The sequence below is a fragment of the Electrona antarctica genome (genome assembly GCF_951216825.1).
Source record: "Electrona antarctica genome assembly, chromosome: 21".
In the NCBI taxonomy this organism is placed as follows: domain Eukaryota; kingdom Metazoa; phylum Chordata; class Actinopteri; order Myctophiformes; family Myctophidae; genus Electrona; species Electrona antarctica.
Window position 1 is genome coordinate 34,142,170 of NC_136802.1, and position 17,883 is coordinate 34,160,052.

General features: G+C 42.4%; 1 protein-coding gene across 2 annotated transcripts; it reads right to left on the reverse strand.

Annotated features, from left to right (window-relative positions):
- Positions 1 to 6,976: 6,976 nt before the first annotated feature.
- Positions 6,977 to 17,025, reverse strand: LOC306913961 (7SK snRNA methylphosphate capping enzyme-like). 2 transcript variants are annotated; one of them, XM_079490802.1, is made up of 11 exons: positions 16,864 to 17,025; positions 16,109 to 16,297; positions 15,598 to 15,818; positions 13,707 to 13,909; positions 13,030 to 13,201; positions 12,111 to 12,251; positions 10,981 to 11,458; positions 9,862 to 10,074; positions 9,506 to 9,611; positions 7,127 to 8,736; positions 6,977 to 7,024 (listed from the first exon to the last, which is right to left on the reverse strand). In XM_079490802.1, exons 2-10 carry the CDS (start codon positions 16,295 to 16,297, stop codon positions 8,684 to 8,686), a joined length of 1,776 nt encoding a protein of 591 aa, XP_079346928.1. In that variant the 5' UTR covers positions 16,864 to 17,025; the 3' UTR covers positions 6,977 to 7,024; positions 7,127 to 8,683. The 2 variants fall into 2 exon arrangements, with proteins under 2 accessions (XP_079346928.1, XP_079346929.1); XM_079490803.1 differs by lacking the exon at positions 6,977 to 7,024 and having other exon boundaries at positions 8,689 to 8,736; positions 9,506 to 9,588.
- Positions 17,026 to 17,883: the final 858 nt, after the last annotated feature.

The window sequence follows — 17,883 nt, forward strand, 5'->3', positions numbered from 1 at the left end:
CGCACACACACATGCGCACGCATGCACACACACGCACATATTGTTTACATGGTTCACAGAGCAATAATACATGATGATGATGACGATGAAGTATTTTCAGATGTTTTAAGACTTACTTTCTTATAAAAAGACACTTCTGACACACGATCTGACTAGTAAACACGTGCACACATATACACACACACGCATTCAATCTTATGCATCAACATGTAAAAGAAAGAAAACTGCAATTACGTTTTGATTGGTCCCTGACAGACCAACCAGCACGCTCCTTCCATCTGGTCGCGCCCCTTTCTTCTGGTCCCACATTTCTGAAAATTAACTTAAGCCCGACTTATTAGCATAGATTTTAGGCCCGACTCAGCCCTAAAACGTCGGGTCGGGTTTGGGCAGAATCGAGAGAGTAAAAGTGAAACAACAGTCAGCACCATCTTCATAATAGATAAATACACAAACAGAACAATTATTTATATTAATATAAAATATAGGCATATAACTATATATTTTTTTTTCTTTTTTCATGGAGCCCGAGGCCCAGCCCTACTGATTAGCATATATTTTTGGCCCGGCCCAGCCCTAAAATGTCGGGTCGGGTCGGGCCGTACCAGCGACTGAAAGCATAAAGTAGCCTAATTATAATTTATTAAACTCATGAAAGCATAAAGAAGTTACTAATGAAGTTTTGCCCCCGCAACCCTACTACGGATAAGCGGTTGAAGATGGATGGATAAAAGCATTAAGTATTTATGACAATGTTTACTGCGGTAACACAATCAAGCGTAAAGTTCTGGTCAAAAAAACCTTCCTTCTGCAGCCAACAGGAGGCAGTATGGAGCAGGAGGTCAAATAGTGACATCTGCTGGTCCATTAATGGGAACTGCAGGGCCTAAAAATCACTTCCTCTCCGCCTGGGGGCGGGGCTTGACAAAGGGTCCGTTCCGTTTGAATGAATGTTAAAATTAGTTTGTTCTAGCAATCTGATTGGTTCATGATAGATACTGCACTTCCTGTAAGTTTATTGCAAGCACAAGTTGTTGCTATAGCAACAGGCATTAAACATTGACTGCCAGGACGCATCACTGCCAGCGTTTTGACTCGTCTTTTAAGACTCACTGAATATTTCGCTCCAGGACAATCGACACATTAACATAAAATAGAAAAAGAAAAAAAAAACACGTGTCACCACGACCCTCTGTTCAAAATCTAAATCAAAAACGTATTCTGTGAAAATAAATCTGAGATAGATATTTTTATAAATGTGATAACGTTGTGATGACTGACGTTACTTCTTCTCTGGAAGTCATATCAAAGAGCGCCCTCTAGCGTAATCACTGAAAACACCAAATTACATCTATAGACGTCAACATATTAATTTACATAATATATACATACATATTCATTTACATAATGCATATTCATTTACACATTAAGTTACCTATCAATTTATATGAATTCATTTTAATGTGGCCTCCTTGACATGAAATAAGTTTGAGAAACACTTGAATTTGTTTGATTGTTTTTATTTTTTCTCTTCCTTGTCTCAGCCACATCATTAGTTAATTCGTTTAACGAGTTAGATCATGATTTAGTTGATTCATTAATGTATTAATGAGTTGAGTATTTTATACCCATTAAGTTTTTGAGTTAGTTAATACGTTTAGTTAATTACCTAATTATATTAATTACTTTTGTTGTTATTACTATTATTATTATGATTATTATTATTATGTGTTTCTGTCTGTCATTGCTGTGAGGTAGAAACCCGGTCCCAAACTCTCCAATTTTATTATTTATGATTAATTTAATAACATGTGTTATGTTATTTATTTATACAAAACTCTTAGGTTTCAGGAACTCTCCAATTTGATGTGTTATTAATTATTGTTTTAGTCACATTATGTTATTGATAGTATACATTGTTCGATAGGCCTATATAACACACACACACACACACACACACACACACACACACACACACACACACACACACACACACACACACACACACACACACACACACACACACACACACACACACACACACACACACACACACACACACACACACACACCATCAATCAATGCATTGTGACACACTCCCTTTACCACTGTCCAATAGTATGTGAGGTGTGGTCTTGTTAGCCTCTGTATTCACCATGCAATCGTGTGTGAGTAGGCTATCGTGTGTTAACCCTGGCCTATCAAGTGAGGTTGATATTTGGAAGCAAGTAGTCATAATTTATGCAAATGTACGCAACGTTTAAGCAAATATGCAAACCAAACAAAAGCACTTGAATTTATTATAATAATTAATTTTGTTTTCAAGGACTTCTGTCTCTCTCATGTTCATTTGTCATATCACAGGCCGGCACTAGGGGTCGGTGTTTCCTAATAGTCCAGAATTACCACACAACTGTGTAACAGCTCTTCAGGGCGCGGGCACATATACGTGTCAAGAAAGCACCGAGACCAGGCGTAGAAATTCTTTATTTAGGAATACCCCATTGAGATATAGTATCTTGTTTTCGAGAGGGTCCTAAAACTTGTGGCCTCGGCAAAGCGTTTCCGTTCTTTGGCCGAGGCTACAAGTTGAAGCCGCACGTGAGCGTCATTTCCATCCACCAGCTGTTTAAAAGCCCGGAAGAGACGCCTGGACTAGGCGTTTTTTGACGCAACAATGTGCTCGCGCCCTTACTTGTTCATAGATTTGTAGAGGCCAATCAATCAAAGAAAGCCTGTTTGTATGATGTCATATCCTCCCTGTTGGAGATGTATTTTTTCCCTGTCTTGAAAATAAAAAATAAATAAACCCAACAGAATGGTCTTTTTAACAATTTACAATGAAGGGATTTAGCAGACGCTCTTAATCCAGTTGCTTATAGTAAAAGGCTAACAGCACATGGTAATACATCAAATATATAGAAAGTCATCTAGGATCATACTGTATAAGCAAGCTAAGAAACAAACATCCCTAACAGTAGAAAATCTGTACAATGAAACTATGAGTATACACTATATGTAGCCAGGCAAAGTTGAGCCTCAAGGGCCACCGTAGACTGGCTGCCCTGTCACTTCCTGTCAATCAATGTGGAGTATATAAAGGCCCTGCAGTCTAACAAACAGGTTGCTTGGTGTTGGCTGTGGGTCCTGAGACCTGGGTCTCCTGAGACCTGGGTCTCCTGTTTTAATTGTTTTATCTTTTCCCTACTTTTGGTGAGTAACGGCCAAGCTACACCAGGCTTTTCTCGCGCGTTTCTCGCGCATTTTAATTTAGGTCCAGTCCTATTTTAAAAAACGCACGCGCGGGCCGCGCGTTTAGGGTAAACGCGCGAGAAAAGCCTGGTGTAGCTTGGCCGTAACACAGTGAATTGATGTAATTTAGATCATTGTACTAAATAAGTATTTTAATTTATTTTGTTACTACTACCCTAACCAGGATGAGTTCATGTGCCTGGGAGTGATGAGATCATGTGCCAGAGGGGAGAAAGATATGAATGAACACAAACACTCTAGGTATAAAACATATCAAATTGTTCTTGCAATGATTTCTTTGTTTATAAACAATTCCAACTGTCCAACGAACCGATTACACCATATTTGTATTTATTTAACTCCTAGCATTTGACTCCTATAGGTACATCTGCAGAAAATGGCTAATCTACAAACTCTCCATACATTGCGACTGTGATGTGTTCTGAGCTTGTACATCTGATATTTAGTGTGCGTAACCTTGGTATAATGACTATAATGAATATACAGTATATGAATGAATAAGCCTTATGACTCTGGTATGGAGGATATTACTCGTTCATCCCCTGGGTCGCAGAGTTTTTCTCTATGGAGAAAGACATTCTTAGAATAGTCTCATCGTCAGGAATTGTGGGGAGGCATACTATGGTCCGACGGAGCATTGGTTCGACATGCGTCCGCACCTCGGACTAGCGCCTGCTCCCGTGCTTGCGGTTAGGGGTTAGGGGTATCGGATCAATGAATTGTCGGACCAAACACATGTAACCGGAATTGTGGTCCTAAAATAAACAAATTGTTTCGGCGAGGAGTAGGCCTATACATGTATTGTTTACGATAGTCAGTCACTCATATTTTGATATACTCTGTTTCTGGGGAAAATGTAACTAATTTGGTGGTGGTACGGTGGATATGCACACACAGAACAGTTAACACTGCGTTCTTGTTGTTTGTTCCACTTACCAGAGGCAGTATTTCTTTAATGCAATGAAAGTTACCTTTAAGAGTTAATACATGCACGTCTGAGGTGTTGACGTAATTACCTGTGCGACCGGTCTGTTCTTAGACCACCTGCCACTGCCAGTGAGGAGCCCCCACTGGGAGGACTTACGGTTGTATTCTACTCGCTCACCTGCCAGTGAGGAGCCTCCACCGGGAGGACTTTTACTGTTGTATCCTACCGGCTCACCTGCCAGTGAGGAGCACCCACCGGGAGGACTCTTACTGTTGTATCCTACTGGCTCACCTGCCATTGAGGAGCCCCCACCGGGAGGACGTACTGTTGTATCCTACTGGCTCACCTGCCAGTGAGGAGCCCCCACCGGGAGGACGTACTGTTGTATCCTACTGGCTCACCTGCCATTGAGGAGCCCCCACCGGGAGGACGTACTGTTGTATCCTACTGGCTCACCTGCCAGTGAGGAGCCCCCACCGGGAGGACGTACTGTTGTATCCTACTGGCTCACCTGCCAGTCAGACTCCACGAGTAGATCTGCTATTTTCAGCACACAGATGTATGAATCAGGCATTATGACACCCGAAAAAGCACATTTTAGTCGACTAAATCAACTGTAAATTGAGTTGACTAAAACTAGACAAAAACTCAAATATTGCAGATGACTATGATATGACTAACTAAAACTAAATCGGATTTTTCTGTGTCCTGGGCATGACGTTAAACTGCCCCGTTGTAACCACTAACCACCACATTAACCACCGTTAATGTAGTGGGTGCAGATTTAAGATGAACTGTGTGCGTTTCAACCGTACTAGCTTGCATACAAGAAGGAGCTAGCTGAGCAGCTATACTGGGAAGAGAGGCGCTGCAACGTTACCACCCGGCCTTCTAGCAATAAGTATAGTATAGCCTACTTTATACAGTATATGTATACTCGTAGTTTTATTGTACCGATATTCTAATGTTAGATTCTTATCTTGCCTATGATTCTTGATGACTATTTGTATGTATTTGATGTACAGTTGGGTGCCACCGATATTGTCCCTTATCATTTGACCCATTTAGGCCTGACCTCAAAATTTAAAAAAATCCTTCTAAATCCTCCAGTTTTCTGAAATAAATATTTTCACGATTTTTCAAAAATAGCAGACCTACAAGCTCGTAGCGCGCCACTCGGTGGCGCGCTATGAGCTTGTAGATCTGCTATTTTTCAATTGCTAAATTATAACATGTTTAAAACACCAAAAGGGGTTCCCGCCCAAAAGGGGTTAACTGTCCTTTTGCGCAGATCACACAAACCTCAGCAAAAAGAAAAGGACAATATCGATGGCCTCCAACTGTATTAACATGTGTTGTTCTTGCTTACTGTAACTCGCTCTGATTTATTGAGCGTTTGCTAAATGCCTAAATTGTAAAAAATATTATAACAAACAGTTCGAATATGGTTGAAATGGTCATACATGGTTTGTGGTTTGTTTTCATAGGCCCGGTGGTTCTCTCCTAAGCCTGGCAACACACAACACAGACAAGCTTGTAGATCTGCTATTTTCAAATAACAGATGCACTATGTATAAACATTGTACACACTTTCACTAGTTCTCTTTATTGTCTTTTGACACTTGCTTTGGCAACGTAAACGTATCTCATGCCAATGACGCTCCTTTGAATTCAATATACAGGGTTCCCACACATTTATAACAATTAATTTCCATAACGTTTCCAAAGTATTTCACCACATTTCATTTCCAGGCTTATAGCGATCATATGGTGAAATAATATTAGCAATGGTTCCCAATTTTTTCAGGCCGAGACTCGAGACCCAAAATAGAGATAGTTTGCCCCGGGAGTCTTGAAAATAGCAGATCTACAAGCGCACAACACGTCACTTCGCGCCACATTGCGAGCTTGTAGATTGCTATTTTCACTACTTATGCATGCAATTTCTTTCTTGGTTTGTTTTAAAATTTTATAAAATTATTTAACTTTTCTTTTTTTTGGTAAAAAAATATATTTTGAAATATATATATATATTTTAAATGTAGGAAAATAAAATGGGAGTCGTGACCCATGAAAATTGGTCCGTGGCCCACAAATGGGTCCCGACCCACTGTTTGGGAAACAGTGCTCTAGTGAGCCGCCAACGCAAGACTAGACAGAAGGTGTCACGTGACACAAAGAACACATCTACAAGTTCACGACACGTCACGGTGCAACGTGTTCTTAGCTTGCAGATCTATTGCTTTACTTCGTATGTATGTACTATGTACCGGTATACAGGGTTCCTATTGCTTTCGTATGTATACAGGGTTCCTACACATTTGGAATTCTCAGTCAGTGATTCCAGCTCGGTCGGGCTGGCCTTAGGTGCCTGTATTCCCAGGGGGGTTCATGTAAGGGTGGGCGATATGCAAAATCAGCATTATCAGTATCACGACATACAATGTTATCACGATATTTTTGACCATGCAGTTTTCAAGGTTAATTTTCAAGTCACTTAACACTAAGGGCCCTATTATGCATGTCTTAAGTACCAGGTCTTATTACTTAACTTAAGACCTGGAGGCGTGATCAATGCCATTTGGCTATTCTGAGTGGCCAAACAGCATTGACCACGCCTCCAGGTCTTAAGTTAAGTCATAAGACCTGGTACTTAAGACACGCATAATAGGGCCGTAACAGTACAACCACTAGAGTCGACTAGACCATTCAAACCAAAATACTTAGTATTTTTGGCGAATGAAACCGTCGTTCTACGGAATTATAAATTAAGGTATAGAACTGCAAATCATAGAATGTGCATTCACTGCCACGATACGATATCTCTGAAAAGGCATATTGTGGAGATATCGTCCCGAAATCCCGACGATATTTATCAACATATCGCCCACACCTAGGTGCATGTGTTTGTTCCGACGTACTAACATTGCAACAGTCTAACCAACGCATGCACCCCCTCCCAGGGCGGCCAAGGGGCAAAACTCCCCTCATACAAATGCCATACTTCCCATACTTGCGTAGGAACCCTGTGTATATACATTACACATATCGCAAGTCTCATCCATCCATCTTCAACCGCTTATCCGGAGTCAGGTCCTCTCAGCTCCAGCGGAGAGCTCCAGACTTAATGATATCCGTTGCTAGCAATCTAGAAGAACCATTCATACATTGGCAAAGAGCGCCATCTATCTATCATAAACCACAGAATATACCACATGACAGAGATCTCCGTCCACGGCAGGGAATGGGTTTAACTATTTATTTATATTATTTTTCACTTTTATCCCCCGAACAATTTCGAACAATTTCACCAAGTGTCAATTATCTAATGTAATCCTGGGCGCTACACTCCCTCTGCCAACCTGGGGAGACCAACCGACTGACCTCATGCTTCCTTCTATACATGGGGAGTCCGGTTGGACGTAGCTCGTGGAAGGAACATGTTATTCCAACCAGTTCCTTTCCCCCTCCATCAGGCGCCCTGGCTGACCAGGGGGAGGCAGTATAGAGACCAGAGGATTACTGCATGTTTTTTGTGAGGGTACCTACCCCTAGGGGACACGGGGAGAAGAGGCAAACCCCACCCATTTATTTCTTTTTAAAGGAATATCCCTTTATCACTCATACTCTGTTTGTTTACTGTTGAGTGAGAAAACAATGTTGGGCCCCCAATAAATTATTTGGGAAGTTTGGGAAGCAGTGCTATAGAGGGATATAATGGGTTAAGTCACGTATATATTGTTCTGTTATTTATAAACATACTACATGAAACAAAATGGAAAGACCGGAAAAACAAAAAACAAACTGTTACATTTTGATTAATTCTCAAGAACAAAAAGTAATTCAAACGATTCAAAACATTACATTTTGATTCATTAAAAAAAAAAAGATGTAAAAATATATTTCCATGAATTTCCTTGACTGTCGATTTACAATAGTTTGTTAAAACCAGATCAGGGAATCCCTTTGTCCATATATGGGTCGCACCATTTCCTTTTGACCTTATAAGGCCTCTTCCTTGTCCAAATATGGTCATTATGAAAAGAGAGATTTATTATGTTTGGGAAACCTAATTGATTATGACCATATAAGGAAATAACTGACCGACAGTCCATATCATAGATATTAAAAAAATAGATGCCTCGTTGGCCGCTGCATTCGTTGGAGCGATGTGTGTTGAAGGAGGGGCGGAAGAATTTACACTGGGAGAGGAAGTACGCCGGAACTGTGGAAGGCACGTTACGTCACGCTGCCACTCAAGTGATTACTGGCCAATCACAGCGCATCTTTTCCGGGACTTACAGACCCGAACATGCGTTCTGTGACGCACGCTCATGCTTCCGCGGGGCTTCCCAAGGAATCTCGGAAAAGTTTTGCCCCTCTTGAGCACATACGCTCTAGAGCCGGATAGGGCGTCTACGTTTATGTCTATGGTCCATATAAGGCCAGAATATACCGTCGCCATAGAAACAGGAAGCTCCATCACTTCCTGGAGGCGGGGCCTTTATGGAAGATGTAGATTGGCCGTTGGTTACCTAGCGACACATGCATGCAGTCACACACACACACACACACACACACACACACACACACACACACACACACACACACACACACACACACACACACACACACACGCTCAGTTGATTTTATTCCTTCGTCTTAAGTGTTTTTCCCCCTAATAAAGTTGTTTTTATTTGTTTTTTCATGCCCCTTTATGTAAAGCACATTTGAGATATATAGACTACCTGGCACTGAACTTGCTGCACTTGTTTATCTGTTGGTCTTGGTTAAGTAGCCTACCACCTTGATTTAAAAAAATCACACCCGTGTGAACTGAGTGGTGTGAGGTCTTATATAGACTGATCAGCTGTGGTCTGACGTAATGTCTGACGTAATGAAATCACACCCGTGTGAACTGGGTGACCATAGCAACCGTGCTCATTTTTTGAGCACAGACAGACAGACAGACAGACAGACACGTAAACTAACAAAGCCAGTTGTAGGAGTGGTTTACACCACTCAAAAATGTGTTATTGCTTAAGCTTATATAGTCACTATTCATTGATTCACTGTCACTGGTATACCAAAATCCATTTGAAAAATATATATGTTTCTCACTGTTCTCAGGGTGAATATTGATATGTGATTAAAATGCGATTCATTGAGATTCATTAATTACAAAGCCTCTGATTAATTAGATACATTCTTTTAATCGAGTCCAAGCCCTAGTTATAAGGTGATGTGGGTGTGGTTATATTGTGATGTGGTTGGGGTTTAAAAGGTAATGTGGGTGTGGTTTACCTGTGTGTAACAGAGTATAGGAAGTGTATCCCACACTCCTTATAAGGTAACAGCTGAAGGTGTCGGGTTTCAGTCTAACGCTCCTGTAGTTGTGACGAGTCGTTGCCTAGCAACAAGATCCCATAGTTAGAAAGTTACTGTCTCCTAGCAACACAACACAATTTTACAGTATATTACAGTACTTTAAATAGGGCTCTATAATATGTATTATGGTAATGTAAGTAAACAGCAGATTATAAGTATTATGGTAGACAGTATATTATAAGTATTACAGTAGACAGTATATTATAAGTATTATGGTAATGTAACTAAACAGTATATAAGTATTACGGTAGACTGTATATTAAAGTACTTACGGTAAGGTTTTTGCTGCGTGCGTAGCTGCTCCAGGGTTGAGCTTCCAGGAAGAACATTCCGCCCGGAGACAGGCTCTGATACGCCCGTTCAAACAGCCTGACCATGCCCCCGTCCCCTGATTGGAGCTGGACCCACTTGGTCACGCCAAGACACATGATGACATCATACTGGCCTTTCCCGGGCCACGCCTCCTGCTCCGAGACATAGTCGCCCTGGAAACCAGACAGACCATTCCGAATGAGAAAAAAAAATCCAAAACACTCGTTCCTTGAAAACCCAAGCCTCCCACACAGGCCTTTTTTGGTATTTGCTTTTTAATAAGGAACGCACACACATGCACACACGCACGCGGGTGAAATCAGCCGGAAACTATATCTTCCAGACATAACAGGGGTTGGCCCATGCATCTAGCAGCCCAACCCAGTAGTCACTTTGAGTGGCACCGCACAAAGCCACGGATGAATGTATGTATGTACTGTAGGGCATTCACTTCTAGTCATTTTTACTAGTTGACTAGTTGCCTAGTTGTTTTTTTGTTTTGTTTTTTTAATAATATTTGTACATTTAAAAACTGTGTACATTGGTGACTATAACTATAATCTACCTGATATTGAGGCCTACAAAATCGGTAAAAAAAAATGAACTTTTTTTTTTTTTTTTTTCTTATCAACTAGTCGACTAGTACCAGCAAGGTCGACTAGTGGATTTACTAGTCGACTAGTAAACTAGTCGACTAGTTGCTTAATGCCCTAATGTACTGTATGTCGGGCATTACTAACCCTACCTCAAACCCTAACCTCAGTCTTAACCTCAGTCTTAACCTCAGTCTTAACCAGCCATGTATGTCGGACTCCATCACCTCAGTCTTAACTGGCTATGGTCTAAAACTTTACTTTATCGGCAAAAACGCCCACCTCATGTAAAAAGAAAGAAGCCTGCCCAGTAGGGGAAGGGGAAGCCTACCGCTATTTCTGGCAGAAGCCCTTGACGGCTGATTTCGGCAGACTGCCACACACACACACACACACATACACGCGCGCGCGCACACACACACACACACACACACACACACACACACACACACACACACACACACGCACACACCTGTACATACATACCATAATAAAACAGACGTTGCCGGGGAAACCATCGCTCTGATTGTCATGGAGCGGGGGGGCGGCGAGCGGGCCCCTTCCCACCCTGAAGCAGAGAGGAAACCCCATCGTCACATGACTCTCCCTCGCCAGGTCATGTGACAGGAAGTGGCGGACGTTCTGATTGGCCGCGCGGACCAGCCGCCCGTCGAGCTCCACCCCTGTGATAAGGGTAGGGCCGAACGCCCTGGCCACGCCCAGGGTCATGTGACCGGCGCCGCAGCCAATGTCCAGCACCCGCTTGTTCCTGAACCAATGGGCTTTCAGGAGGCAGAGTCTGGGGTCCGGGGGGCCGGCGCCCACGCGTCCCCCCTCCCCCTGCGCGTCGCCGTACCAACCGTGGAAGCCGTAGTAGCGGCTGTGGTTGCCTTGCGCGTAACGACTTCTGTCCTTAGTCTTCTTCGTTGGTGTCTGGGAGGAGTCTGGCCGCGCTGCGCCACACCTGAAGAAGAAAACATTAGGTAATACTATATTTACTGCATTTTAGCTTCCCGTCGTTAGGCAACGCTTTGCTTCCGCGTTGTGACGTCATCGAAAAGCACCGAGAGATGGGGTGCATGTGTTTGGTCCGACGGGTGACTTTAAACCCGGCCACGGGTTAGTTGTAACCGGCTACGCATGTCGGGAGAGACGGTGTTAGTATGTCTAACAAATGTATGCACCCTGAGCCGAACAAACCTGGCTATCCCTACTACTAATTGACAACAGCCACTATGGAGTTCAGAGGAGCGTTAGACCAGGGTCTCCTCACACACACATGCTCCAAATAGTTTCACATTTTCCACAAATATTCCCCAATATTCTGGCTATTATAAAATAGCCTCTTCCTGCAGCCTTACCGTACTTCCACCATGTACAGTAAGCAACACTGCCTTATTACGCAATACTTTAGCTGGCAACTTCCTGAAGTGGTGCAACGTCATTTTCGTCATCCCTTTCTTCTTTTCTTTTTTCGTGGCGCTACAGTGAGAGCTTCTAGTCATAATAAATGTGAGGACTGTACCAATACAATACCCGAAGACCTGAAATGACAGAATGCTGACGTTATTATTAAGAGTTTGACTGACAGGCAGAAGCAGCCAATCACACATCACCTGTATTTGGCTCCTCCCACCAGAGGAGTCTGGAAGCGGGCGGGTAGTGGTGGGGCACCGACGGTGAGGGGCATGTCGCATGGGGCGTGGCCTAGCTGTGACCTCATGGAGGTGGTGCGGCGACGCCTCCGCTGGTTAGGCCTGTAACAAATTACAAATTTAGGTTGGCGATTAATTGTCACACAAATAATTGTGATTAACAATTTAATTCATTACGTTACAATTTCCTGTTTGCCTTTTAGGCTTCGTAATCACAAATTGCAGGGCAGATATGACAAATAGCTTAAATATACAAAGAAATCACAGACACGTTTAATCATTTTTACTTTCCAAACAATTTACAAAATAGAATAGCTGGTAGATCTGCTATTACTGCTATTTTTGAAAATGTATGGACATTTCTCAACAAGGAAATCATCAGGCGATGATGTAATAATGACATTATGATGACAAGACTAATTGACTAATTGTCACACAAATAATTGCGAATAACGATTCAATTGAGGGTATGCGCATGCTTAAAGTGAATGGCACATCGAGTGGCAAATCGAGTGGCAAAGCAACATGCAAAGTGAGTTTAACATTGTTTAACGTTGTTTAATGCAATCAGAATCAGATAGGACTTTTCTGTTTGGATGTATGGGCTGTCAAGGCCAGAAAATAGTTTTTTGCCACTCAGTAGGCATTCCTGCATAACTTCCGGGTTTGATGATGATGTCACGCGCATACCCTCTATTGTGTTTTTTTTTTTGCATTGATCATTGGAACGTTACAATTTGTATTCTGTTTGCCTTTTTAGGCTTTGTAATCACAAATTGTTGCACATTAGATATGACAAATAACTTAAATATACAAAGAAATCACGGACACGTTTAATAATCATGTAATTGCGATTAGGCAATAATTGAGACGTGCTTACCGCTGGTCGCCGTGGTTACGACGGGCGTTGCCTAGCGATGATGCGGGCGGGTGGGTGTGTCTTCGGGGCAGGGTGGGCGGGATTACGTCCTCGCGGCAGTTGATTGACGTGTTGAGCTCACAGGAGAGAGGAGAGGGAGGATCACTTCCGCCATCTCTGGACGGTTGAGGTACTGCAACGTGTGCACACACACACACACACACACACACACACACACACACACACACACACACACACACACACACACACACACACACTTGTATTAAAGTTTTTTTTTTTTTTTTTTGCAAACTGAATGGCTGGAAAAGATAAATGAAGAGTTTACATAGTACACATAGTACATGCATAAACTTTCCTTAATGATTATATCTGGTTTCAGTATTTATTCATGATGTATTTTCACTATTATTATGGGTAGTGTATGGTCAATTTGTATTGGGGGTGGGGAGGGGGGCGGGGCGGCGGTCACGAGACACGGCCAAAGCATTTCTGGGGGTCCCCGGCCAAAAACGTTGAGAACCCCTGCTCTATATCAGAGGTTCCCAACCACTGGCACTAGTACCACTGGTGGCACTTCAGTATAAAAAGGTTGGGAACCAATGCTCCATAAGTATTAAAATAAGGCATATTTAGTCATGAATAAATTAACATAATCATGAATATTCATGTTTCCTAACCTGCGAACACGCTGGCTGCCGCCGCCGCCTCTTTATTGGCCACGCCTCCCCGGTTGCGATGTCTCCGCCTACTCCTGCAGGCCCCGCCCTTGGTCCCGCTGAGGTTGAGCGGGTCGCTGAGGTCACGCGGGAGCAGAATCTCCACGGGGTCTCCACCCCGCAGTGGGAGGGGCGAACACAGAGGAGTGTCCAGATTGGTCGCCCTGAAGAGGGGAGGAGTTAGAAGAGTTAATTTCATAATAATAATAAGAAGAATAGCTCGATAGCTTGGATCAGATACATTGGATCTATTTGGATGTCTTAATGGAGAAAGATGTTCCAAAACAACTTGGCCCGTCATTGGACAGTAACATCGGAATGTAAAAATGAACTTTGATGCAGGGCAGGGCAGGTGCCCAAGCCCCCAAATCCCCCTCTTTGCAGGTGCCTGATTCTCTTTCTACAGCACTGCCACCCAAATGTTGAATGCCTTGACCCCTTCTCTGAAATAAATGCAAATCACTGGCATCCTATAAGACAGGCCTGAAAATCCACCTTTCAACAGGCCAAGGGGAGAGGAAATGATCGCTCCTCTCTTAGTCAAATGACTACCCCCACCTCTTTATAACCCAACTTTTTCCCCCAACCTGTACATATCTTTTTTGTGTTAACATTACTTTTTATGATGATTTAAATTTTGTTTTTATTTTTCATGTCATGATTATGAATTGAATACCCAGGACCTGAATGGAAACACTTTTTGAGGGGCGCCAGCCCCTCCTATACACAGGTTTAATGTTTGTCTTTAGTTCAATGTTTGTTTTGTAAACGCATTGACAATGAAGGGAAAATTTACGCCATAATGTGTCGTTTACGTCATATTGTCTCTTTATTGTTAATGGCGTTTAATGTTTGTGTTTGCAGCCGTTTGTTTTACATCACCATTACATCACCTAATCAACATGAGTTAGACTTTAATATTTTAGCGCCCCTCTTTTATATCCTTTTGGACGTGTGTTTGACTGTACTCTGTACTGTTTACATTTCTGCCAATAAAGTATTAAATCAATCAAATATTCAATCAAATACATTGACCAATTATACCACATGATTATTTATGATTATTATTGATGATTTATGATAATTTTTGATGCCGTGCTAAATATTCACAAGTACAGGTGTGTGTGTGTGTGCGTGTGTGCATGTGCGTGCATGTGTGTGTGTGTGTGTACATGTTAAACACCCTGAGCGGCATAAACGGAGGTCTCCGTCCTATCAAATAATATTAATCACAGGACGGAACATTAATGATATCATAACCGAGCGCACCGCTCCACAGGCTGGGAGCGTCGAATGAGCAACATTCGATGTCATTTCCGGTTGGGACGTCATCCAAAGTGGTCCCCCCTCCATTTCAGTGGAAAAATCTTCAAACGTGAGTAACTCTTGATCTAAATCAATCCGTTCAATTCTAACCAAAGATTATGTTTTTGACGGCCCATCGTGGTCCCATCGCTTGTCGCGTTAGAACTAAGTAATCATACTTCCCGTTGTTGTTGTCGATCCCCTCTGGGGTGTTTTGGCTACATCTAGCTACTTCAACTACATCCAAGATGGCGCCTTGTGCACCTTGGAATGGGCCCTGAAGAAACAAATTGCTTGGCGTCCTGATTTAATGGTTACAAATACCCCCAGGTGTTCTAGGTGTTAACGTCATCGCCCAATAGGGATTGAGGTGGGCGTGTACCTGTTAACTTAATCATCCAATAGGGATTTGTGGGCGTGTACCTGTTAACTTGGTCGTCCAATAGGGAGTTGTGGGCATGTACCTATGTTAACTTCATCGTCCAATAGGACTTAAGGTTCAGTTTCCTGTTAACGTGATCGTCCAATAGGAGCTGTGGGCGTGTACCTGTTAATTTCGTCGTCCAATAGCGAGTTGAGGTTCAGTGGGTCAAAGATGTTCCCGCCCAGCAGGAAGTGACTCGGCAGAACGGGATCCGCCGATTGGCCGACGCTGTTGGCACGCCGACGGCGCTTATTGGCCGCTCCCTTCTGGCCAGCCCCGCTCACCGTGTAGCGCCGCTTCGAAATTCGCTGAGCTGAGGAAGGGCCAGGGGGTGGGGCTTGGAGCTAGGGATGGACGATATGGAAAAATATATCACAATATTTTTTCAAGCAGTATCACAATATATACACGATATTATCCTGATATTTGTTCATGCGGTTTTTATGGTTATTTTTCAAGTTTATTTTTTATGGTTATTTTTCAAGCAACCACTAAATTAACATGTAGAACTGCAAATCATAGAATGTGCATTCACTGTATCACGATATATAGGCCTACGATATCTCTGAAAAGGCACATCGTAGAGACATTGCATCGTCTCAACGATATTTATCACCATATGGCCCACCCTTACTTGGAGCTGGACACCATTCTTCGGTCGCAGGGGGCGTGTCTTCTTTCCGCCTGCGCCCCCCACCACTTTGGGCTGCTCCGATTGGCCCGCGGCAGCCGGGAAAAAGGCAGGGCTCGCTTTGACGGGCGGTCTGCCAGCCGTCCTATCAGGACACAGGACGGTCTCTTTGTCCAATGACATCTCGATCATCTGAGACGGACAGACACAACAGCCAATCACAAGCAGGGAAGAAAAAACACATTGCACAATCCCATTGGTGGAACAGTACATAAATGTAGTTAAGAGTGTTTAAATGGTTACAAAGTTTCCTTCTTCCTTTGTTTTGAAAATGTCAGCTCATAACATGTAGATTATGAACTGTTACTTGGCGATTAATTGTGATTAACAATTTTAATTTTTTAATCACTTTAATTAATTGAATTGTGTTTCTTTCGTTGAATATTATGTAACATTTCTGTTTCGCTTTTAACCCTTTGAAACTGTTGGTTGGCTAAATAGCAGATCTACAAGCTCTATCTACCTTACTATGATGACATTGAAGAAATATTATTTGACAGTCACTGCGCACGCGTGCACACACACACCAATAACACAGGCTAATCTAATTTGCATGTGCCACGCCCCTAACTAACAGCGCGAGTAATGTCTTCACGCCTGTTGCTCATGAATAATGAATTGCCACGCACGCATGCGTGTACGCCCCCACGCACACGCACAATCAAACGAGAGGAAGAAAAAAAAACACAAAAACAAACCGTTAGCTCCTGATGCTAACCAGCTACTTTAGTTCCTGGTACGTCACATCCGTCGAGGGTAATCAAAAAGACAACAATAACAATGTTGTTGCTAACGCGCTAGCATGCTAACACTGTGTGTGTGTGTGTGTGTGTGTGTGTGTGTGTGTGTGTGTGTGTGCGTGCGTGCGTGCGCGTGCATGCGTGTGCGCGTGCGTGTGTATTCATGCCGTTCTTCTCAGTGCCTAGGCTCGCACTGCTTTTATACAGACACGGTCTCTGGAGCCCATAGCCTGGGTGGGAGGACGCCCCCCCGCCTCGCTGTGATTGGTCAGCTTGTGGTCGCCAGGGAGACCGTTTCTATTAGTTTATTACACATTAATGATTTATATCAAAATATAAAATAATGTATTTTATTCACGTTTTTAACTCTGTACACTACAGTAACAACTGTAATGTATGTATAAATGTAATTCATGCATATGTATGTAGTACATACTATGTACTGTTTAATGTAATGTAATTGGATGTATTGTTTAATGTAATGCATGAATAAATGTGTTTAATGTAATTTATTAAATTACGTCATTTATCAGCAGCTCTGGTGGGCTTACTTTGATTGTAATTTGTAGCCTACTACACTACGCTTATGCCTTTAAAGTTAATTGGATTAAGCAGTTAAAATAGAGAAACTTCCCTCAATTCTGGCAACATTTCCTAGGAAAATGTTGTTGGCATGGTCTTTGATATAAACATATTTTTGCTACATATTATTGCTACATCTGGAATAATAGGAACATTTGTGTTTAAAAATATATCTTTCTTTTATTCCATCAATTTAATCCAAATGTATAGTCATCTCATCTCCAAACCTTTCATTGTATTTGAGATTGAGGCCAACATAAAAAATTATTTATAACTCAAAAATCACACCTGTGTGAAGTGAGGGGCGCTCTTATCATCGTACATCATCATCATCGCCGACTTCGTACTGACAGTTGAGAGTTGAAAGCCTTTTACAACATATCAATGTCTATCAAT

Excerpts from the sequence above, each read along its gene's own strand:
- LOC306913961 (XM_079490802.1), bottom strand. The coding sequence starts at position 16,297 with ATGATCGAGATGTCATTGGACAAAGAGACCGTCCTGTGTCCTGATAGG. Across the intron at positions 10,075-10,980 it reads GCAACGTCTGTTTTATTATG|GGCGACTATGTCTCGGAGCA; the intron begins GTATGTATGTAC and ends TCTGGTTTCCAG. Across the intron at positions 8,737-9,505 it reads CTATACTCTGTTACACACAG|GTAACCAACGGCCAATCTAC; the intron begins GTAAACCACACC and ends ATGTGTCGCTAG.